Raw genomic sequence first — 22074 nt, 5'->3', positions numbered from 1 at the left:
TGGCAATACAGGTCTACTTTTGCTGCAGATCCACTTCTAAAGCTCAAACCTCTCTGGACAAGAAGCCGAAACATTTGTCCCTAGTGAGAGAGAGTATGTGTGTGTGTGTGTGTGTGTTTGTGTGTGTGTGTGTGTGTGGCAAAAAAAGGGAATATTGCACTACACTTTTATGATACAGATACATTTTGCATTCGGTAGCATAGCACAGCTGTAGTTTTTTCAAATGCCAAATGTACATGTAGCATGCTTCTGCCTACATATGCTTTTCTGAGTGACTTGTGTTGTGAGAGAACCAGAATTCAAACATAAACTCCTGGATTACATTTTATAATATTGTTAGCTCTTTTTAGTAACATATGGTAGCATACATGTTTCACACGGTGGCAAGTCAAGCTAGTTAGTTACATGTAACAACATTACATTATATGGTCAATGTTTGTGTGTATCCTCTTAGCTTTTACCTTCGACATCAACAAGCGACGCACGGGCTGGTCCTGCAGACTCCCACGCCCATGGCCCAGGAGAAGGCAGGGGGCCACCTGCTCACTCACGTCCCAGCCATCTCCTTTGAGACTGACTCTACTGTGGAGTGCAAATCCAAGAGGACTCCGGAAGAGAGGGACCGGCTGAAGGTTAAACTGGCCAACATGGCCTTGATAGGAAGGATCAAAAAGTCTTGGCTGTGAAATGCCCATTATGGTTGATTATCAAATGTATCATTTTCCACTTTTGAAACAACAATGGGAAAGACAGGGTTTATAGCAAAGGTTGCTCAGATTGGGCCTTTGGAAAAATTGGGAGAATGAAAGTGCACTCCTGATTCAGAGAGAAAGATCCAGCTTAATCATCCATACCATTGTTTAAATTACAATTAAAAAACATTCAAACTGTTCCTGAGTTTCGAAACACAGAGAAAGGAAAACATCCTTATCTTCAGGCTGTTCACACCTGTTCACACAAGTCCTACTGTCCACAATCTCAGGGTTCTTCAATACAAAATCACCTGTTTCAGAAAACCTGATCACTTTCACATTCGAACAATGTTTGTCGGATACTTTTCAGTAACTCAATAAATGTAAGTGTTGAAACCATACATAGCTGGTAACTTGAGCTCGACAGAGTACTTGAGCTCGGCAGAGTAGTTTTGACCTGTGTCCAGGTCAGTATTGGAATAGTGACTTGTATTTTGCATCTAGAAGTGTAAGAATTTTAGAAGAATGCTATTTCATCAGTCAAATGTTGCACTGTTTGATAAGACAGGGTAAAGAAAACCTCAATTTTAATGAGTTTAGTTGTGAGTTTGACATTTTACCACAAGAAGTCACTATAATACTATAAGTTATCAAACAGGGTTGTCCTGAAAATCAAATGAACCACAGCCAAATTAATTATTTGCAACTAAGAGTAAGATAAAAAAAGACAAGTATAACTTACTTCCTTGATAAAATACATTCTAAAATGTAAATATATCTGTTTAAGGCCCAAAGCAGACGTTTTTATATCAATATCAAATCATTTTGGGGTAACAATTAAGTACCTTACTGTAATAGATTACAATGAAAATGGTCAAAAATGTATTTTTGCCAAAAAAAACTTTCTCAAGCAAGAATTTTGCTAGGACTGTCTGGGAGTGGTCAGTGTGTAGGGGAAATTAAAACTAGCGGTTATTGGCACTCTCTTTGTCGTTGGTCTATAAACCAATTTACACATGGTGATGTCGCCATGGAAAGCCAAAACTCTCTCCCATGCAAACCTGCTGATTAGAAGGTGCTGTATAGATGTGGGAAACTCTCTTTTCATGGCACTTCAATATCGAAGTGAATTTTTCGTAGCAGGTTAGGAAACTGAGGTTAAGGTTAGGAAAAGGGTTAGGGTTAGTGAAAATGCTCTCCAAACCTTCTACGAAAATGACTTTGCATTGAAGTGCTGTGAAAAGAATGTGTCCCAGCTCAGGTGTTGCATGCATCAACCAATGGTTGTGTGCCAAGTCATCCATTGTGTCATCGACTGACAGATTGCTATAACATATGATGTGGTTAGCTGACACACAAAATACCTATCCGGGCAGTGTAAGATCTGGCAAGTGTCAGCAAGGCCTGGGCAGAGGAACATGCTCTGTATTTTCAACCAGAACTATCAGGAAGCAACCCCGATCACATTTTTGTAAAACACATTTACAATGTTAGTTTCATCAGCTGTTGTACAATATGAAATACAATTATTTTGACTTCACAGGGCCTTTAAATGTAGGCACACAAGTTTTCAGCATTCAAACTAATCTACCCAGCCAGATTCAGCACCATGGACAGTGAAGATCAGAATACCTGCGATCTGACGATTAGAACAACAGTGCTATTTTAAGTGATTTTCAAGACACCCAAAGTCAATTTAAATCCACAACAAAATCTGCAGGATAAAAAGCAATAGAATCAAACATTCAAATAAGTAAACAGGCTATATTAAAGTGCACTAAACATAGAGACAGATTAACCATGGAGAACACTAAACATGATGACAGATTAACCAGGGAAGTGAATCTGGGTAAGTCTGTGTGAAGAGGTGTGGCTTTAGTGTGGATTTGAATAGTACACAAGTAGGCCTACGCTATTTTTGCACTGTAAAACTTTTTTTTAAGTGTTATGTTTTCCCAGATTCATAGTGTTATGCAGCCCAGGCCTATCTAGGAAGGCTGGGCATAAATTGTTTGCTCACAGCATCACATGATGACGTGGGCAACATAAACACTTAAACTCTGTGGATTAAAGTTAATAGTAATCAAAACTAATTTCACCACGAAAGGAAGTGCAATCGAAATGAATGAAGAAGACAAGGTAATTCTAGTGAGTTAATGAAATGACACGGTGTTGCCTGTCAGCGTTGTAGACTAAATCAAATCAAATTTATTTATATAGCCCTTCGTACATCAGCTGATATCTCAAAGTGCTGTACAGAAACCCAGCCTAAAACCCCAAACAGCAAGCAATGCAGGTGTAGAAGCACGGTGGCTAGGAAAAACTCCCTAGAAAGGCCAAAACCTAGGAAGAAACCTAGAGAGGAACCAGGCTACGTGGGGTGGCCAGTCCTCTTCTGGCTGTGCCGGGTGGAGATTATAACAGAACATGGCCAAGATGTTCAAATGTTCATAAATGACCAGCATGGTCGAATAATAATAAGGCAGAACAGTTGAAACTGGAGCAGAAGCACGGCCAGGTGGACTGGGGACAGCAAGGAGTCATCATATCAGGTAGTCCTGGGGCATGGTCCTAGGGCTCAGGTCCTCCGAGAGAGAGAGAGAGAAAGAGATAATTAGAGAAAGCACACTTAAATTCACACAGGACACCGAATAGGACAGGAGAAGTACTCCAGATATAACAAACTGACCCTAGCCCCCGACACATAAACTACTGCAACATAAATACTGGAGGCTGAGACAGGGGGGGTCAGGAGACACTGTGGCCCCATCCGGGGACACCCCTGGACAGGGCCAAACAGGAAGGATATAACCCCACCCACATTGCCAAAGCACAGCCCCCACACCACTAGAGGGATATCTTCAACCACCAACTTACTCACACTCCTGGGCCAGACTACACTCAATCATATGACCCACTGAAGAGATAAGTCTTCAGTAAAGACTTAAAGGTTGTGACCGAGTTTGCGTCTCTGACATGGGTAGGCAGACCATTCCATAAAAATGGAGCTCTATAGGAGAAAGCCCTGCCTCCAGCTGTTTGCTTAGAAATTCTAGGGACAATTAGGGGGCCTGCATCTTGTGACCGTAGCGTACGTGTAGGTATGTACGGCAGGACCAAATCAGAGAGATAGGTAGGAGCAAGCCCATGTAATGTTTGTAGGTTAGCAGTAAAACCTTGAGATCAGCCCTTGCTTTGACAGGAAGCCAGTGTAGGGAGGCTAGCACTGGAGTAATATGATCAAATTTTTTGGTTCTAGTCAGGATTCTAGCAGCCGTATTTAGCAATAACTGAAGTTTATTTAGTGCTTTATCCGGGTAGCCGGAAAGTAGAGCATTGCAGTAGTCTAACCTAGAAGTGACAAAAGCATGGATACATTTTTCTGCATCATTTTTGGACAGAAAGTTTCTTATTTTTGCAATGTTACGTAGATGGAAAAAAGCTGTCCTTGAAATGGTCTTGATATGTTCTTCAAAAGAGAGATCAGGTTCCAGAGTAACGCAGAGGTCCTTCACAGTTTTATTTGAGACGACTGTACAACCATTAAGATTAATTGTCAGATTCAACAGAAGATCTCTTTGTTTCTTGGGACCTAGAACAAGCATCTCTGTTTTGTCCGAATGTAAAAGTTGAAAGTTTGCAGCCATCCACTTCCTTATGTCTGAAACACATGCTTCTAGCAAGGGCAATTTTGGGGCTTCACCATGTTTCATTGAAATGTACAGCTGTGTGTCATCCGCATAGCAGTGAAAGTTAACATTATGTTTTCGAATGACATCCCAAAGAGGTAAAATATATAGTGAAAACAATAGTGGTCCTAAAACGGAACACCGAAATGTACAGTTGATTTGTCAGAGGACAAACCATTCACAGAGACAAACTGATATCTTTCCGACAGATAAGATCTAAACCAGGCCAGAACTTGTCCGTGTAGACCAATTTGGGTTTCCAATCTCTCCAAAAGAATGTGGTGATCGACGGAATCAAAAGCAGCACTAAGGTCTAGGAGCACGAGGACAGATGCACAGCCTTTTCTAACATTTTTGAGAGGAATGGAAGATTCGATATAGGCCGATAGTTTTTTATATTTTCTGGGTCAAGGTTTGGCTTTTTCAAGAGAGGCTTTATTACTGCCCCTTTTAGTGAGTTTGGTACACATCCGGTGGATAGAGAGACGTTTATTATGTTCAACATAGGAGGGCCAAGCACAGGAAGCAGCTCTTTCAGTAGTTTAGTTGGAATAGGGTCCAGTATGCAGCTTGAAGGTTTAAAGGCCATGATTATTTTCATCATTGTGTCAAGAGATATAGTACTAAAACACTTGAGAGTCTCTCTTGATCCTAGGTCCTGGCAGAGTTGTGCAGACTCAGGACAACTGAGCTTTGAAGGAATACGCAGATTTAAAGAGGAGTCCGTAATTTGCTTTCTAATAATCTTTTCCTCAAAGAAGTTCATGAATTTTTCACTGCTAAAGTGAAAGCCATCCTCTCTTGGGGAATGCTGCTTTTTAGTTATCTTTGCGACAGTATCAAAAAGGAATTTCGGATTGTTCTTATTTTCCTCAATTAAGTTAGAAAAATAGGATAATCGAGCAGCAGTAAGGGCTCTTCGGTACTGCACGGTACTGTCTTTCCAAGCTAGTCGGAAGACTTCCAGTTTGGTGTGGCGCCATTTCCGTTCCAATTTTCTGGAAGCTTGCTTCAGAGCTTGGGTATTTTCTGTGTACCAGGGAGCTAGTTTCTTATGAGAAATGTTTTTAGTTTTTAGGGGTGCAACTGCATCTAGGGTATTGCGCAAGGTTAAATTGAGTTCCTCAGTTAGGTGGTTAACTGATTTTTGTCCTCTGGCGTCCTTGGGTAGACAGAGGGAATCTGGAAGGACATCAAAGAATCTTTAAGTTGTCTGTGAATTTATAGCACGACTTTGGATGTTCCTTGGTTGGGGTCTGAGCAGATTATTTGTTGCAATTGCAAACGTAATAAAATGGTGGTCCGATAGTCCAGGATTATGAGGAAAAACATTAAGATCCACAACATTTATTCCATGGGACAAAACTAGGTCCAGAGTATGACTGTGACAGTGAGTGGGTCCAGAGACATGTTGGACAAAACCCACTGAGTCGATGATGGCTCCGAAAGCCTTTTGGAGTGGGTCTGTGGACTTTTCCATGTGAATATTAAAGTTACCAAAGATTAGAATATTATCTGCTATGACTACAAGGTCCGATAGGAATTCAGGGAACTCAATGAGGAACGCTGAATATGGCCCAGGAGGCCTGTAAACAGTAGCTATGAAAAGTGATTGAGTAGGCTGCATAGATTTCATGACTAGAAGCTCAAAAGACAAAAACGTCTTATTTTTTTTTGGTAAATTGAAATGTGCTATCGTAAATGTTAGCAACACCTCTGCCTTTGCGGGATGCAAGGGGGATATGGTCACTAGTGTAGCCAGGAGGTGAGGCCTCATTTAACACAGTAAATTCATCAGGCTTAAGCCATGTTTCAGTCAGGCCAATCACATCAAGATTATGATCAGTGATTAGTTCATTGACTATAATTGCCTTTGAAGTAAGGGATCTAACATTAAGTAGCCCTATTTTGAGATATGAGGTATCATGATCTCTTTCAATAATGACAGGAATGGAGGTGGTCTTTATCCTAGTGAGATTGCTAAGGCGAACACCGCCATGTTTAGTTTTGCCCAACCTAGGTCGAGGCACAGACACGGTCTCAATGGTGATAGCTGAGCTGACTACACTGACTGTGCTAGTGGCAGACTCCACTATGATGGCAGGCTGGCTAACAGCCTGCTGCCTGGCCTGCACCCTATTTCATTGTAGAGCTAGATGAGTTAGAGCCCTGTCTATGTTGGTAGATAAGATGAGAGCACCCCTCCAGCTAGGATGGAGTCCGTCACTCCTCAGCAGGTCAGGCTTGGTCCTGTTTGTGGGTGAGTCCCAGAAAGAGGGCCAATTATCTACAAATTCTATCTTTTCGGAGGGGCAGAAAACAGTTTTCAACCAGCGATTGAGTTGTGAGACTGCTGTAGAGCTCATCACTCCCCCTAACTGGGAGGGGGCCAGAGACAATTACTCGATGCCGACACATCTTTCTAGCTGATTTACACGCAGAAGCTATGTTGCGCTTGGTGATCTCTGACTGTTTCATCCTAACATCGTTGGTGCCGACGTGGATAAAAATATCTCTATACTCGACTGTTTTAGCCAGCACCATCTTCAGATTAGCCTTAACGTCGGTAGACCTGCCCCCTGGAAAACAGTGTATGATCGCTGGATGATTCGTTTTAAGTCTTAATACTGCGGGTAATAGAGTCGCCAATGACTAGAGTTTTCAATTTGTCAGAGCTAATGGTGGGAAGCTTCAGCGTCTCAGACCCCGTAACGGGAGGAGTAGAGACCAGAGAAGACTCGGCCTCTGACTTGCTGCTTAATAGGGAAAACCGGTTGAAAGTTTCTGTCGGCTGAATGAGCGACACCGGTTGAGCATTCCTACAGCATTTCCTTCCAGAAACCGTGAGAAAGTTGTCCGGCTGCGGGGACTGTGCCAGGGGATTTATACTACTATCTGTACTTACTGGTGGCACAGACGCTGTTTCATCCTTTCCTACACTGAAATCAATCTTGCCTAACGATTGCGTCTGAAGCTGGGCTTGTAGCACAGCTATCCTCGCCGTAAGGCGAGTACAGCGACTGCAATTAGAAGGCATCATGTTAATGTTACTACTTAGCTTCGGCTGTTGGAGGTCCTAACGAACCGTGTCCAGATAAAGCGTCCGGAGTGAAAAATTTGAGGGGAAAAAAACAAAAATATAAACGGTAATTAAAAAGTAAAAACCGTAAAGTTGTCAGGTAGCAAAATAGGTTGGCAACAAAACGCACAGCAACTCGTAAACAAGTCTGCAAGTTGTGACCGGAAATTACGTCTGTCGTCTATCCACCGTGAAGAGCACATTCTCGAGCAATAGCACTTCAAAATACAATTGCAGAATATTACTGCCTCACAAGCCCGGGCTTTAGTGGCACTGGAATACGCGCTTGCCTCTGCACTGAAGGAGCCACCGAACGCGTCCGCGTTGCAGCTCTCACTTTCTCCCGCTACAGTATGTCCTACAATGACATATTTGATGGGGATTGGCAGCCAACAATAGGATTGGATTGGGACTAAATGAAAGAATAAAACGATATTGAAATGAATATTATTAACAAATATTTCCCAGAAGATTTTGGGTTCAACCTAAGGCTGACTAGGACAGATCGATCAACTTGATCCGACACAGTAAGTCTACATGTCATACTTAAGTAAACCCACAAGAGAGACAATATTGCAAAGGCAGGACCATGTTCGATGGTAGGCAATCGAAAACGTTTGACGGGGAATTTTCTGTCAATATTAGCTAGTCCTACTGAGTGGGCAAGTAACCTTTCCCTTCCTAAAAATACTATTTGTGATGTCATAAAGGTCTACGTTCCATGACGTAGCATGTAGCCCTAAATTACAGTCCCTGCCTGCAATATTGTCCTCACTCTCGACCTGAACTCAAGTTGAATGTAACCAACACAGACAAGGACATGCTTTTTGAGATATAAAATAGCTTGAATGGATGAAGAAAAGGTAAGCTAAATGACTTCATACAATATTGGGGGAAAGTAAAATAGGGTAAAGCAATCTAAGCGGATATTTCTTGTAAAAAGCTATAACATATTGTAAAGCAAATGTACCATTCTTTATAAAGTCACCAGCTTAGCTCTGATATGGCTGTAGCTCTATTTATGATGTCCTCTGCACAGATCTACTCTGACATTGACATATTATTACTTATTGGAATGTCTGTCCTTCAGGTAGCACAGAGGGAGGATGGTGATCCTCAGAGGGAAGGAAAGGAAGTTGTTGAGGAAGAACCGGTGGCCACGCCCAAAGAGGAGGCCAAGAAGAGAAGGAAGGTAAGATAGCAGGAGTGAAAGAGCACATAATAGGCCTACTGGGTTACACTCTGTACCTGATAGCAGCCATACCATAGATATCTATATATCTTTGATAACAACATACGTAGTAGCTGTTTTCAAAACGTGTTTTAAGAGCTGCTTTGACCTGGCCCATAGCCTATTCATAAATTGTCTCAGAGTAGGAGTGCTTATCTAGGATCAGTTTTGCATTTGAGATCATAATGAATACAATTATTTGGGCAAGGTTGAGCCCACACCTTATCTGATGTACTTTATGTATACGGGCCCTGGTGTTACATGTCTGCCATCATTTGAGATCTGGAATCTGTTCTGTTCTATCCTAGGCAAAAAGGAAGAGGAGTGGCAAGAAGTCAAGGAAGCTGGGCACTGACAACGATGCAGGTCAGAGATTTACCTCTGTAGTACTACATTGTTTCTCTATTCTGTCTGTGATGTGCAGGTTGTGCTATCCATTTTCAATGAAACTGTAGTCTACTGTAATCAGTAAGAAAGGTCACATAGATAGCTTTATTCAAATAGGCCTATTCTAAAACAATGAAATCAGAGTATTAAGAGATAAAACGTCTGATTTCTCTTTAATTTTGTTTCTACTTCCTCTACGGCAATCACATCTTTAGTCTCCAGGAATAAACACCTGGATAGAGGATCTGTAATTGAGCTCCTGGAGAAGAAAGCTGTTAAGGCTGCATTCGGCCCAGGCAACAAGGATGAGATGGAATACTCCTACCCAATCCTCATCTCATTCCTGCGCAATCTTACTGATGAGTATGTTAAAAGTGTTTCTGTAATGTTCAACATTTATGAAATATTGTGCAGTGGGAACTAAACACTAACTAAAACACTTATTTTAAATGTTCTAGGCAGTGGCAAGTGATCTACAAAGGACTAAAAAACCCTGTAAGTTTCCCTACCTGCCTTTGACCTTTGATGTGTCAATGATCTGTTAAATTCAGAGATTAGCCATCAAGTCATATTCTGTTATTCATGTTCATTTCTCTGTCAGACTTCATCAAACTTTGAATTCAGTCACAAACAAGAATAACAATGTTGATCAAATGCATTCTGTTCGATCTAGAATACTTTACATCACAGTTCCATTGAAAATACTGTTTTTGTTCTGTTTGTTCAAAACAGATGACGAAGGAACTGCTTGCCAAATTGTGCAAGACAATTGTAACCTTCATCGCACAGACCACCCTGCAGATCCTGCTGCCAGCCCTGGCCCGCGTACTTGGGGTAAAGGACTTTGCTGACGACGACACTGACTCACCCAAGAGGGGTGGTAGTGCAAGATCCTTTGCTGCCTTTGACAAGGAAAGACTGGAGCTCATCCAGGAAGTTAGATATCTGGCGAAGAAAATGTATAAGGGCGGCACAGGGGCTCAACATCTCAGGTCCCTAACACCCTCTTCTAAGAGGTATGTTCCTCTCAAGGTTTTCATGTATGGATTTCACCAAGATCATCTATCCAGTGTTAGAGTAAATTGCATTGGCTATCTGATGTAGTACAAAATGTAATGTATCAGCCTTTGAGCATATTCAAATTAATGAGCATGTAAAGCGATCAAAAGGACATGTAGATATTTAGAATACTAAAATTACAACGCTTGACCGATTTGCCAAGTTAAGACAGGAATTATCATGCTTTGCTTGTTCGTTTTAAAGTTCCCAGACCTCAGTGAAAGTCCACCTGGGAATGACAGAGGACAGAATCATCAAAAGTGTCCAGGAGCAACTGTCTGATCATAATATCCTGTCCTCTTGCCCACCTGAGCTGACTGTTGGTCTTATCAAGGTGGTGGTCGAACAGCTTAACTCTGCCCTCTCTGCGACCATCAGCAGAGCCATTTCAGGGCGGTCCTCCCCTATTTCTTCTGGTACCCAGGCCGCTGAACAAATGGTCAACATGGTCCAGAAATGTTTTGATGATCACACCACCCCAGAGGACCAGAGCTCTACCTCTGTATTAGAGTCATGCATTCCACCTGCAACAGAAGAAGTGATGACTGTTATCGCAGAGATGGTGGGTGAATTGGAAAAAGAAGATCCGGAATTGGCTAAGGTTTTTCGAGAAGTGGCTGTGAAAGTTAAAATGTTGGCATCTGGCAGTGACCTTGTAGTGGAGCACCTGGATGTTGAAGACTCTCCTGTTCCAGAGGAGCTGAACATAATATGTACATCTTGCAAAGCAATGATGCAAAATCTTGGCACTCTGTTTAGTGTGAAGTTCAAGACCAAAGCCTCAAAGGCTGTGAGTGAAATTCTTGTGAGAAGGTTAATGAGCGATATCTCTGGTATGGTTCAACCTTCTCATTCGTTTAGTACCACTCCAAGCTTGATGAATGCATCTAGCCCATCTGACAGGATCCTTGATTCTGCGGCCATTGAGCTCATACAGATCAAAGTAGAATCTGAGACATCAAAAATAATTGATAACTTTGTTGAAGATGTCAAGGACATTGTGCAGTATGCTGAATTAGATCGGCCAACAAGCACCCAGAGAGATACCCAAGTGGGACACTGTACGACAAAGCGGAAACCCTTCCGTGCAGCTCGTAGACTCTGCGAGAGACTTCAGGCAAAGCTGGAGACATTGTTCCTCAGAATGGGTGGAGCTCCAGTCCAAGGGGAAGAACTTATGGAAAAAGCTGACTCCAGTGCTGTGCTTCTGGAGCATACTGACTCCAGTGATCTGCCTGTTTCAATCCTGAGCTTGCCTTCCCCATGTAGGAGTGAATCCCCTATATCAGAACGTAGTTCATCTTCTTTATCTGATGGATGTGATTCAACTGACTCTGTAGGAGAGAAAACACCAGAGCAACCTGAAACCAGTAAGAGTGAGGCAATACTGCAAGTGGTCAACTCAACAGGACTTGGTTCTCTCCGTAAATGCCAAAGTGAGAACTCTCAACCATTACTGTCTCTCTGTGATTCCAACATGGTGCCCTGCACCAAAGAGGTCTTGTCCCAGATTGTGACCATGTATAGGTCAGAGGTGGCAGATTTGGAATGCACATCATCTGTTGCAGAGGGTTCCTCTTCCAACTCCCTTGAAGTCTGTGGCTTTTTGGACAGTGTCATGTCTTATCTAGAAGACATGCCTGTGTCTGGTTCTTCATGGTTGGAAGGATTGAGAGATACTCCAGCCTCAGTCATTGAGAAACTCTCCAGTGAGGAGTTCCAGATGAACGCTACCAACGAAGTGCGAAAAATACTGATCAAATCAGTCAGTAGCTTTCCCAGCAAAGTCAGTTCCAGCCAGACAGATTCTCAGATGTTGCCAGCAAAATCAACAATTTCCTTAAGGCATACAGATATAACTGCTTTTGAAATCGTTGGATCAATTACAAATGACATGAAGAGCCTTTTCCCACCCACAGAGTCTTCTACTACTCTATGGCAGGCAGACTCTATGCTTCAACAGAGTGATGAGAAAACCTCAGAGTACACTGAGGCCACACCCAAAGGCTCACAGTCTGGTTTGGAAGTATCTGAGAAGAAGATCTGGACAACTGCAAAGACTATTTACCACAATGTGAAGACAAAGATGAGGAATTATTTTACATGGCAAAATCAAGTCAAAGCAACAACGGCTCATGCCAAAAAGACCCTCAGCCATATTCTGGTTTCAATTCAGAAAGAGCTGTCAAAATCTGACCAAACGGTGACTGCGCTTTCACAAATAGAGAATGTGGTTGGAATGATGCTGAAGGATGTTGAAAGGGTAAGCAGTGAATGTGGTGAGGAACTGATCTATCAAGCGTCACAGCGTTCTTCCTCCTCGTTGTCATCCTCATCTGCCAGATCAAAGAAGTCAGAGTGGGAATTTTCACTCCCTGGCACTCCCATCTCTTCTGATTTACCAGAGTGTATTACTCAGCCCATTGTGAGATGCTCAGTCATCGACATGGGCAAATCTACTAAGCCAAAAACATTGGTGTGTGATGCCAGGGAAAGCATGTCTGCAATAGTGGATACCATCATAAAGGAGGTACATCCAGAGGAAGAAGGGGAGGTTGCATTCCACCCTGATCTAACAGCTGCAATAGCAAGACTGGAGGAGCTCATATCTCAGGGTAGGATTGGTGCTCTCTCACGTGATCTTACTCACCAAGTCAACCGCATCATTTCTGAGAGCAACTTGACCCCTCTGGTTCTGACAGTGGCGGCTGGAAAGAGTGCATCCGATACAGTCCTTACTGAGCTGAAGAGGAATGACAAGACGGTGGGGAAGCCCACAGCTTACAAGCTGGTTCAGCTTTTTGCAGAGGAGTCTGTGAAGCGCCTCTTGCTTCCTAGCCTTGTGCCCTCTACAGCTTCAATGAGTTTGGCTCAGGGAGTTAGTGTGCCGGCTAGCGTATCTGAAGATAGGATTTCATGTTCTTTTTCTACATCAGCATTTAGTGACACAGTCAGCCTGTTTACCAAAGTAATGGTAAGCCAGGTCATGGACTCTGTGGTTTCTGATGCACAAAGCAGAGGGTCATCTCCAACCGGAACTGTAACTGATATAGGCAGTCTACTGAGTGGTAAGTCCTACCCTCTGCCATCTTTCTCCGCCATCAGCATGACAACAAGTGGGACCTCCAATGCTGCACGAGGCTTTGAGGCCAACATAGATGCTGAGGAAAGGGATACCATCAGTTGTTTCGGTGTACCTCAGAGCATTGTTTGTGATCAGAATTCAACCAGCCCGGATGTTGCCTCGCTTTCAACCCCATCCACTGACAACTTAGTCGGTGATGATGACTTCACCGGCCTCATCAGCATGTTAGTGGTGAGACTTCTGTCAAAAATCCAAACCCAAACTGATCTGTACCCAACTGACGTCACACGCACGTCACAAGACCTGATTCCAAAAGTTATAGCTGCCTTCTGTGCATGGTCAGGCTGCTCTGAGACCCAAGCTTATCCCAAGAACCTGAAGAGTCACAAAGTATACAGCACCGTCTACAAACATCTGTTGAAGGAGTTTGGCTCAGAGAAAATACTCCAACTGGCCGTGTCGACTCAGGACTCCACATTCAATAGGATTCTTGTGAAGTCATTGAGCAAGGAGCTTCTCCACAGTTGTAACGAGGCATCAAGAGCAGCCTCAAGAACATCTTTCGAAGCCACCATGCCAGAAGCTCTTCTCATGGCTGAAGATGTGAAGGCTACCAGAGGGAAGCTGTCTTTCCTACAAAGGCTTGCCAGACTGAAATTCGACTTAAAGGTACATCACACTTATTTAAGTTAACAATTGTGTCAATGTGAGTAAACAATGTTATTTAGAGAAAATGTAAAACCATCCATTAATTCCAAAACCATTTATAAATCTTGTTGTGCTGGTGTGTAAGATGTGATCGTTATTACCGTGAGATTGTTCTGCTGTGACAGTTGTTTTGACATGTTTTTGTTTTAGCCATTCATGATGGGAAACAAGAAGGATTCCAAGAAGAATTCCCGCCATTCTGAATCCAAAGACCAGACTACTGCTGAAGATATCATATGTAAGTCCATACAGCAGGACATTTACTGTTTGAGATATTGGTGTACAAAGCTGCTATTGCAAAAATATTCAACCCTATATACAGTACATTATATATTATCGATAGTAATCTCTTATGTAAAATTATTTATAGTTTCCAAATCTATTTGTGAAAGTTCATTTATTTGTGAAAGTAATAATGAGTTGAAACTAAGAATACAATATAACATCATTTCTAAATGAAAGTGCATGTCAACTCTCTCTCTTCTGTCGCCCAACATAGTGGCACATCCTGGACTCCCAGCGGGTCTTCCCTCCACCTCTCAACAGGAGAAGCCTCGCAAACGTCCCCTTCTAATCAGGATGTTTTCCACCATCTCCATAGGCCTATCCAAGCCATTCAAACGGTTTTCAAAGCTAGCTTAATACAACAATTTCCTTTAATACAGTAATATTTGCATTGAATTGATGGCCTTTGTCTTCTTTTGTGTTGCCCTGTTAACACATTTGATTAGAAAATACATAGTATATTTAGTTTAGTTTATTATGCAGTCATAGTCACGGTGTAGGCTAAACATAGTAATGTTGTCCTGAATAATGTATATAACATGCACCCCCCACCCACCCACACACAGTGTGATTCATTGAACACACACACATAGTACTTCAGATATGTCCCACAACCAACATTCAACCAGATATCAATGATTCAGTGTAAAATACATGTACTGTAAAATAAACCGTATTTAATTTACAACCAATAAAATAATACATGATGCAGGACACTCAGTTATAAGGGAATTAATTGGTTTAACTTCTCAAACAGAAAGACACACATTTCCATTTTCTGTGGATCGCCTATGTTTACATTTTACTGAATGCTAGTCTGACCTTTGACCTGTAGATGGCAATACAGGTCTACTTTTGCTGCAGATCCACTTCTAAAGCTCAAACCTCTCTGGACAAGAAGCCGAAACATTTGTCCCTAGTGAGAGAGAGTATGTGTGTGTGTGTGTGTGTTGTGTGTGTGTGTGTGTGGCAAAAAAAGGGAATATTGCACTACACTTTTATGATACAGATACATTTTGCATTCGGTAGCATAGCACAGCTGTAGTTTTTTCAAATGCCAAATGTACATGTAGCATGCTTCTGCCTACATATGCTTTTCTGAGTGACTTGTGTTGTGAGAGAACCAGAATTCAAACATAAACTCCTGGATTACATTTTATAATATTGTTAGCTCTTTTTAGTAACATATGGTAGCATACATGTTTCACACGGTGGCAAGTCAAGCTAGTTAGTTACATGTAACAACATTACATTATATGGTCAATGTTTGTGTGTATCCTCTTAGCTTTTACCTTCGACATCAACAAGCGACGCACGGGCTGGTCCTGCAGACTCCCACGCCCATGGCCCAGGAGAAGGCAGGGGGCCACCTGCTCACTCACGTCCCAGCCATCTCCTTTGAGACTGACTCTACTGTGGAGTGCAAATCCAAGAGGACTCCGGAAGAGAGGGACCGGCTGAAGGTTAAACTGGCCAACATGGCCTTGATAGGAAGGATCAAAAAGTCTTGGCTGTGAAATGCCCATTATGGTTGATTATCAAATGTATCATTTTCCACTTTTGAAACAACAATGGGAAAGACAGGGTTTATAGCAAAGGTTGCTCAGATTGGGCTTTTGGAAAAATTGGGAGAATGAAAGTGCACTCCTGATTCAGAGAGAAAGATCCAGCTTAATCATCCATACCATTGTTTAAATTACAATTAAAAAACATTCAAACTGTTCCTGAGTTTCGAAACACAGAGAAAGGAAAACATCCTTATCTTCAGGCTGTTCACACCTGTTCACACAAGTCCTACTGTCCACAATCTCAGGGTTCTTCAATACAAAATCACCTGTTTCAGAAAACCTGATCACTTTCACATTCGAACAATGTTTGTCGGATACTTTTCAGTAACTCAATAAATGTAAGTGTTGAAACCATACATAGCTGGTAACTTGAGCTCGACAGAGTACTTGAGCTCGGCAGAGTAGTTTTGACCTGTGTCCAGGTCAGTATTGGAATAGTGACTTGTATTTTGCATCTAGAAGTGTAAGAATTTTAGAAGAATGCTATTTCATCAGTCAAATGTTGCACTGTTTGATAAGACAGGGTAAAGAAAACCTCAATTTTAATGAGTTTAGTTGTGAGTTTGACATTTTACCACAAGAAGTCACTATAATACTATAAGTTATCAAACAGGGTTGTCCTGAAAATCAAATGAACCACAGCCAAATTAATTATTTGCAACTAAGAGTAAGATAAAAAAAGACAAGTATAACTTACTTCCTTGATAAAATACATTCTAAAATGTAAATATATCTGTTTAAGGCCCAAAGCAGACGTTTTTATATCAATATCAAATCATTTTGGGGTAACAATTAAGTACCTTACTGTAATAGATTACAATGAAAATGGTCAAAAATGTATACCTGCGATCTGACGATTAGAACAACAGTGCTATTTTAAGTGATTTTCAAGACACCCAAAGTCAATTTAAATCCACAACAAAATCTGCAGGATAAAAAGCAATAGAATCAAACATTCAAATAAGTAAACAGGCTATATTAAAGTGCACTAAACATAGAGACACATTAACCATGGAGAACACTAAACATGATGACAGATTAACCAGGGAAGTGAATCTGGGTAAGTCTGTGTGAAGAGGTGTGGCTTTAGTGTGGATTTGAATAGTACACAAGTAGGCCTACGCTATTTTTGCACTGTAAAACTTTTTTTAAGTGTTATGTTTTCCCAGATTCATAGTGTTATGCAGCCCAGGCCTATCTAGGAAGGCTGGGCATAAATTGTTTGCTCACAGCATCACATGATGACGTGGGCAACATAAACACTTAAACTCTGTGGATTAAAGTTAATAGTAATCAAAACTAATTTCACCACGAAAGGAAGTGCAATCGAAATGAATGAAGAAGACAAGGTAATTCTAGTGAGTTAATGAAATGACACGGTGTTGCCTGTCAGCGTTGTAGACTAAATCAAATCAAATTTATTTATATAGCCCTTCGTACATCAGCTGATATCTCAAAGTGCTGTACAGAAACCCAGCCTAAAACCCCAAACAGCAAGCAATGCAGGTGTAGAAGCACGGTGGCTAGGAAAAACTCCCTAGAAAGGCCAAAACCTAGGAAGAAACCTAGAGAGGAACCAGGCTACGTGGGGTGGCCAGTCCTCTTCTGGCTGTGCCGGGTGGAGATTATAACAGAACATGGCCAAGATGTTCAAATGTTCATAAATGACCAGCATGGTCGAATAATAATAAGGCAGAACAGTTGAAACTGGAGCAGAAGCACGGCCAGGTGGACTGGGGACAGCAAGGAGTCATCATATCAGGTAGTCCTGGGGCATGGTCCTAGGGCTCAGGTCCTCCGAGAGAGAGAGAGAAAGAGATAATTAGAGAAAGCACACTTAAATTCACACAGGACACCGAATAGGACAGGAGAAGTACTCCAGATATAACAAACTGACCCTAGCCCCCGACACATAAACTACTGCAACATAAATACTGGAGGCTGAGACAGGGGGGGTCAGGAGACACTGTGGCCCCATCCGGGGACACCCCTGGACAGGGCCAAACAGGAAGGATATAACCCCACCCACATTGCCAAAGCACAGCCCCCACACCACTAGAGGGATATCTTCAACCACCAACTTACTCACACTCCTGGGCCAGACTACACTCAATCATATGACCCACTGAAGAGATAAGTCTTCAGTAAAGACTTAAAGGTTGTGACCGAGTTTGCGTCTCTGACATGGGTAGGCAGACCATTCCATAAAAATGGAGCTCTATAGGAGAAAGCCCTGCCTCCAGCTGTTTGCTTAGAAATTCTAGGGACAATTAGGGGGCCTGCATCTTGTGACCGTAGCGTACGTGTAGGTATGTACGGCAGGACCAAATCAGAGAGATAGGTAGGAGCAAGCCCATGTAATGTTTGTAGGTTAGCAGTAAAACCTTGAGATCAGCCCTTGCTTTGACAGGAAGCCAGTGTAGGGAGGCTAGCACTGGAGTAATATGATCAAATTTTTTGGTTCTAGTCAGGATTCTAGCAGCCGTATTTAGCAATAACTGAAGTTTATTTAGTGCTTTATCCGGGTAGCCGGAAAGTAGAGCATTGCAGTAGTCTAACCTAGAAGTGACAAAAGCATGGATACATTTTTCTGCATCATTTTTGGACAGAAAGTTTCTTATTTTTGCAATGTTACGTAGATGGAAAAAAGCTGTCCTTGAAATGGTCTTGATATGTTCTTCAAAAGAGAGATCAGGTTCCAGAGTAACGCAGAGGTCCTTCACAGTTTTATTTGAGACGACTGTACAACCATTAAGATTAATTGTCAGATTCAACAGAAGATCTCTTTGTTTCTTGGGACCTAGAACAAGCATCTCTGTTTTGTCCGAATGTAAAAGTTGAAAGTTTGCAGCCATCCACTTCCTTATGTCTGAAACACATGCTTCTAGCAAGGGCAATTTTGGGGCTTCACCATGTTTCATTGAAATGTACAGCTGTGTGTCATCCGCATAGCAGTGAAAGTTAACATTATGTTTTCGAATGACATCCCAAAGAGGTAAAATATATAGTGAAAACAATAGTGGTCCTAAAACGGAACACCGAAATGTACAGTTGATTTGTCAGAGGACAAACCATTCACAGAGACAAACTGATATCTTTCCGACAGATAAGATCTAAACCAGGCCAGAACTTGTCCGTGTAGACCAATTTGGGTTTCCAATCTCTCCAAAAGAATGTGGTGATCGACGGAATCAAAAGCAGCACTAAGGTCTAGGAGCACGAGGACAGATGCACAGCCTTTTCTAACATTTTTGAGAGGAATGGAAGATTCGATATAGGCCGATAGTTTTTTATATTTTCTGGGTCAAGGTTTGGCTTTTTCAAGAGAGGCTTTATTACTGCCCCTTTTAGTGAGTTTGGTACACATCCGGTGGATAGAGAGACGTTTATTATGTTCAACATAGGAGGGCCAAGCACAGGAAGCAGCTCTTTCAGTAGTTTAGTTGGAATAGGGTCCAGTATGCAGCTTGAAGGTTTAAAGGCCATGATTATTTTCATCATTGTGTCAAGAGATATAGTACTAAAACACTTGAGAGTCTCTCTTGATCCTAGGTCCTGGCAGAGTTGTGCAGACTCAGGACAACTGAGCTTTGAAGGAATACGCAGATTTAAAGAGGAGTCCGTAATTTGCTTTCTAATAATCTTTTCCTCAAAGAAGTTCATGAATTTTTCACTGCTAAAGTGAAAGCCATCCTCTCTTGGGGAATGCTGCTTTTTAGTTATCTTTGCGACAGTATCAAAAAGGAATTTCGGATTGTTCTTATTTTCCTCAATTAAGTTAGAAAAATAGGATAATCGAGCAGCAGTAAGGGCTCTTCGGTACTGCACGGTACTGTCTTTCCAAGCTAGTCGGAAGACTTCCAGTTTGGTGTGGCGCCATTTCCGTTCCAATTTTCTGGAAGCTTGCTTCAGAGCTTGGGTATTTTCTGTGTACCAGGGAGCTAGTTTCTTATGAGAAATGTTTTTAGTTTTTAGGGGTGCAACTGCATCTAGGGTATTGCGCAAGGTTAAATTGAGTTCCTCAGTTAGGTGGTTAACTGATTTTTGTCCTCTGGCGTCCTTGGGTAGACAGAGGGAATCTGGAAGGACATCAAAGAATCTTTAAGTTGTCTGTGAATTTATAGCACGACTTTGGATGTTCCTTGGTTGGGGTCTGAGCAGATTATTTGTTGCAATTGCAAACGTAATAAAATGGTGGTCCGATAGTCCAGGATTATGAGGAAAAACATTAAGATCCACAACATTTATTCCATGGGACAAAACTAGGTCCAGAGTATGACTGTGACAGTGAGTGGGTCCAGAGACATGTTGGACAAAACCCACTGAGTCGATGATGGCTCCGAAAGCCTTTTGGAGTGGGTCTGTGGACTTTTCCATGTGAATATTAAAGTTACCAAAGATTAGAATATTATCTGCTATGACTACAAGGTCCGATAGGAATTCAGGGAACTCAATGAGGAACGCTGAATATGGCCCAGGAGGCCTGTAAACAGTAGCTATGAAAAGTGATTGAGTAGGCTGCATAGATTTCATGACTAGAAGCTCAAAAGACAAAAACGTCTTTTTTTTTTTTGGTAAATTGAAATGTGCTATCGTAAATGTTAGCAACACCTCTGCCTTTGCGGGATGCAAGGGGGATATGGTCACTAGTGTAGCCAGGAGGTGAGGCCTCATTTAACACAGTAAATTCATCAGGCTTAAGCCATGTTTCAGTCAGGCCAATCACATCAAGATTATGATCAGTGATTAGTTCATTGACTATAATTGCCTTTGAAGTAAGGGATCTAACATTAAGTAGCCCTATTTTGAGATATGAGGTATCATGATCTCTTTCAATAATGACAGGAATGGAGGTGGTCTTTATCCTAGTGAGATTGCTAAGGCGAACACCGCCATGTTTAGTTTTGCCCAACCTAGGTCGAGGCACAGACACGGTCTCAATGGTGATAGCTGAGCTGACTACACTGACTGTGCTAGTGGCAGACTCCACTATGATGGCAGGCTGGCTAACAGCCTGCTGCCTGGCCTGCACCCTATTTCATTGTAGAGCTAGATGAGTTAGAGCCCTGTCTATGTTGGTAGATAAGATGAGAGCACCCCTCCAGCTAGGATGGAGTCCGTCACTCCTCAGCAGGTCAGGCTTGGTCCTGTTTGTGGGTGAGTCCCAGAAAGAGGGCCAATTATCTACAAATTCTATCTTTTCGGAGGGGCAGAAAACAGTTTTCAACCAGCGATTGAGTTGTGAGACTGCTGTAGAGCTCATCACTCCCCCTAACTGGGAGGGGGCCAGAGACAATTACTCGATGCCGACACATCTTTCTAGCTGATTTACACGCAGAAGCTATGTTGCGCTTGGTGATCTCTGACTGTTTCATCCTAACATCGTTGGTGCCGACGTGGATAAAAATATCTCTATACTCGACTGTTTTAGCCAGCACCATCTTCAGATTAGCCTTAACGTCGGTAGACCTGCCCCCTGGAAAACAGTGTATGATCGCTGGATGATTCGTTTTAAGTCTTAATACTGCGGGTAATAGAGTCGCCAATGACTAGAGTTTTCAATTTGTCAGAGCTAATGGTGGGAAGCTTCAGCGTCTCAGACCCCGTAACGGGAGGAGTAGAGACCAGAGAAGACTCGGCCTCTGACTTGCTGCTTAATAGGGAAAACCGGTTGAAAGTTTCTGTCGGCTGAATGAGCGACACCGGTTGAGCATTCCTACAGCATTTCCTTCCAGAAACCGTGAGAAAGTTGTCCGGCTGCGGGGACTGTGCCAGGGGATTTATACTACTATCTGTACTTACTGGTGGCACAGACGCTGTTTCATCCTTTCCTACACTGAAATCAATCTTGCCTAACGATTGCGTCTGAAGCTGGGCTTGTAGCACAGCTATCCTCGCCGTAAGGCGAGTACAGCGACTGCAATTAGAAGGCATCATGTTAATGTTACTACTTAGCTTCGGCTGTTGGAGGTCCTAACGAACCGTGTCCAGATAAAGCGTCCGGAGTGAAAAATTTGAGGGGAAAAAAACAAAAATATAAACGGTAATTAAAAAGTAAAAACCGTAAAGTTGTCAGGTAGCAAAATAGGTTGGCAACAAAACGCACAGCAACTCGTAAACAAGTCTGCAAGTTGTGACCGGAAATTACGTCTGTCGTCTATCCACCGTGAAGAGCACATTCTCGAGCAATAGCACTTCAAAATACAATTGCAGAATATTACTGCCTCACAAGCCCGGGCTTTAGTGGCACTGGAATACGCGCTTGCCTCTGCACTGAAGGAGCCACCGAAC

The 22074-nt window shown here is 42.3% G+C and overlaps 1 protein-coding gene and 1 long non-coding RNA gene across 2 annotated transcripts; one reads left to right on the top strand and one right to left on the bottom strand.

The window, feature by feature from the left end:
• Positions 1-1262: 1262 nt before the first annotated feature.
• LOC116373069 (uncharacterized) lies at positions 1263-17282 on the bottom strand. The gene is made up of 2 exons (XR_004209486.1): positions 16627-17282; positions 1263-2324 (listed from the first exon to the last, which is right to left on the bottom strand). It is a non-coding gene; the product is annotated as an uncharacterized LOC116373069 (long non-coding RNA).
• LOC116373066 (uncharacterized) lies at positions 8050-14931 on the top strand. The gene is made up of 8 exons (XM_031821772.1): positions 8050-8652; positions 9000-9057; positions 9294-9441; positions 9537-9573; positions 9811-10094; positions 10342-13891; positions 14081-14168; positions 14430-14931. Exons 1-8 carry the CDS (start codon positions 8464-8466, stop codon positions 14570-14572), a joined length of 4497 nt encoding a protein of 1498 aa, XP_031677632.1. The 5' UTR covers positions 8050-8463; the 3' UTR covers positions 14573-14931.
• Positions 17283-22074: the final 4792 nt, after the last annotated feature.

The sequence above is a fragment of the Oncorhynchus kisutch genome, unplaced genomic scaffold, assembly GCF_002021735.2.
Source record: "Oncorhynchus kisutch isolate 150728-3 unplaced genomic scaffold, Okis_V2 scaffold4015, whole genome shotgun sequence".
NCBI classification, from domain to species: domain Eukaryota; kingdom Metazoa; phylum Chordata; class Actinopteri; order Salmoniformes; family Salmonidae; genus Oncorhynchus; species Oncorhynchus kisutch.
This window is presented reverse-complemented; position numbering and strand designations above follow the sequence as displayed.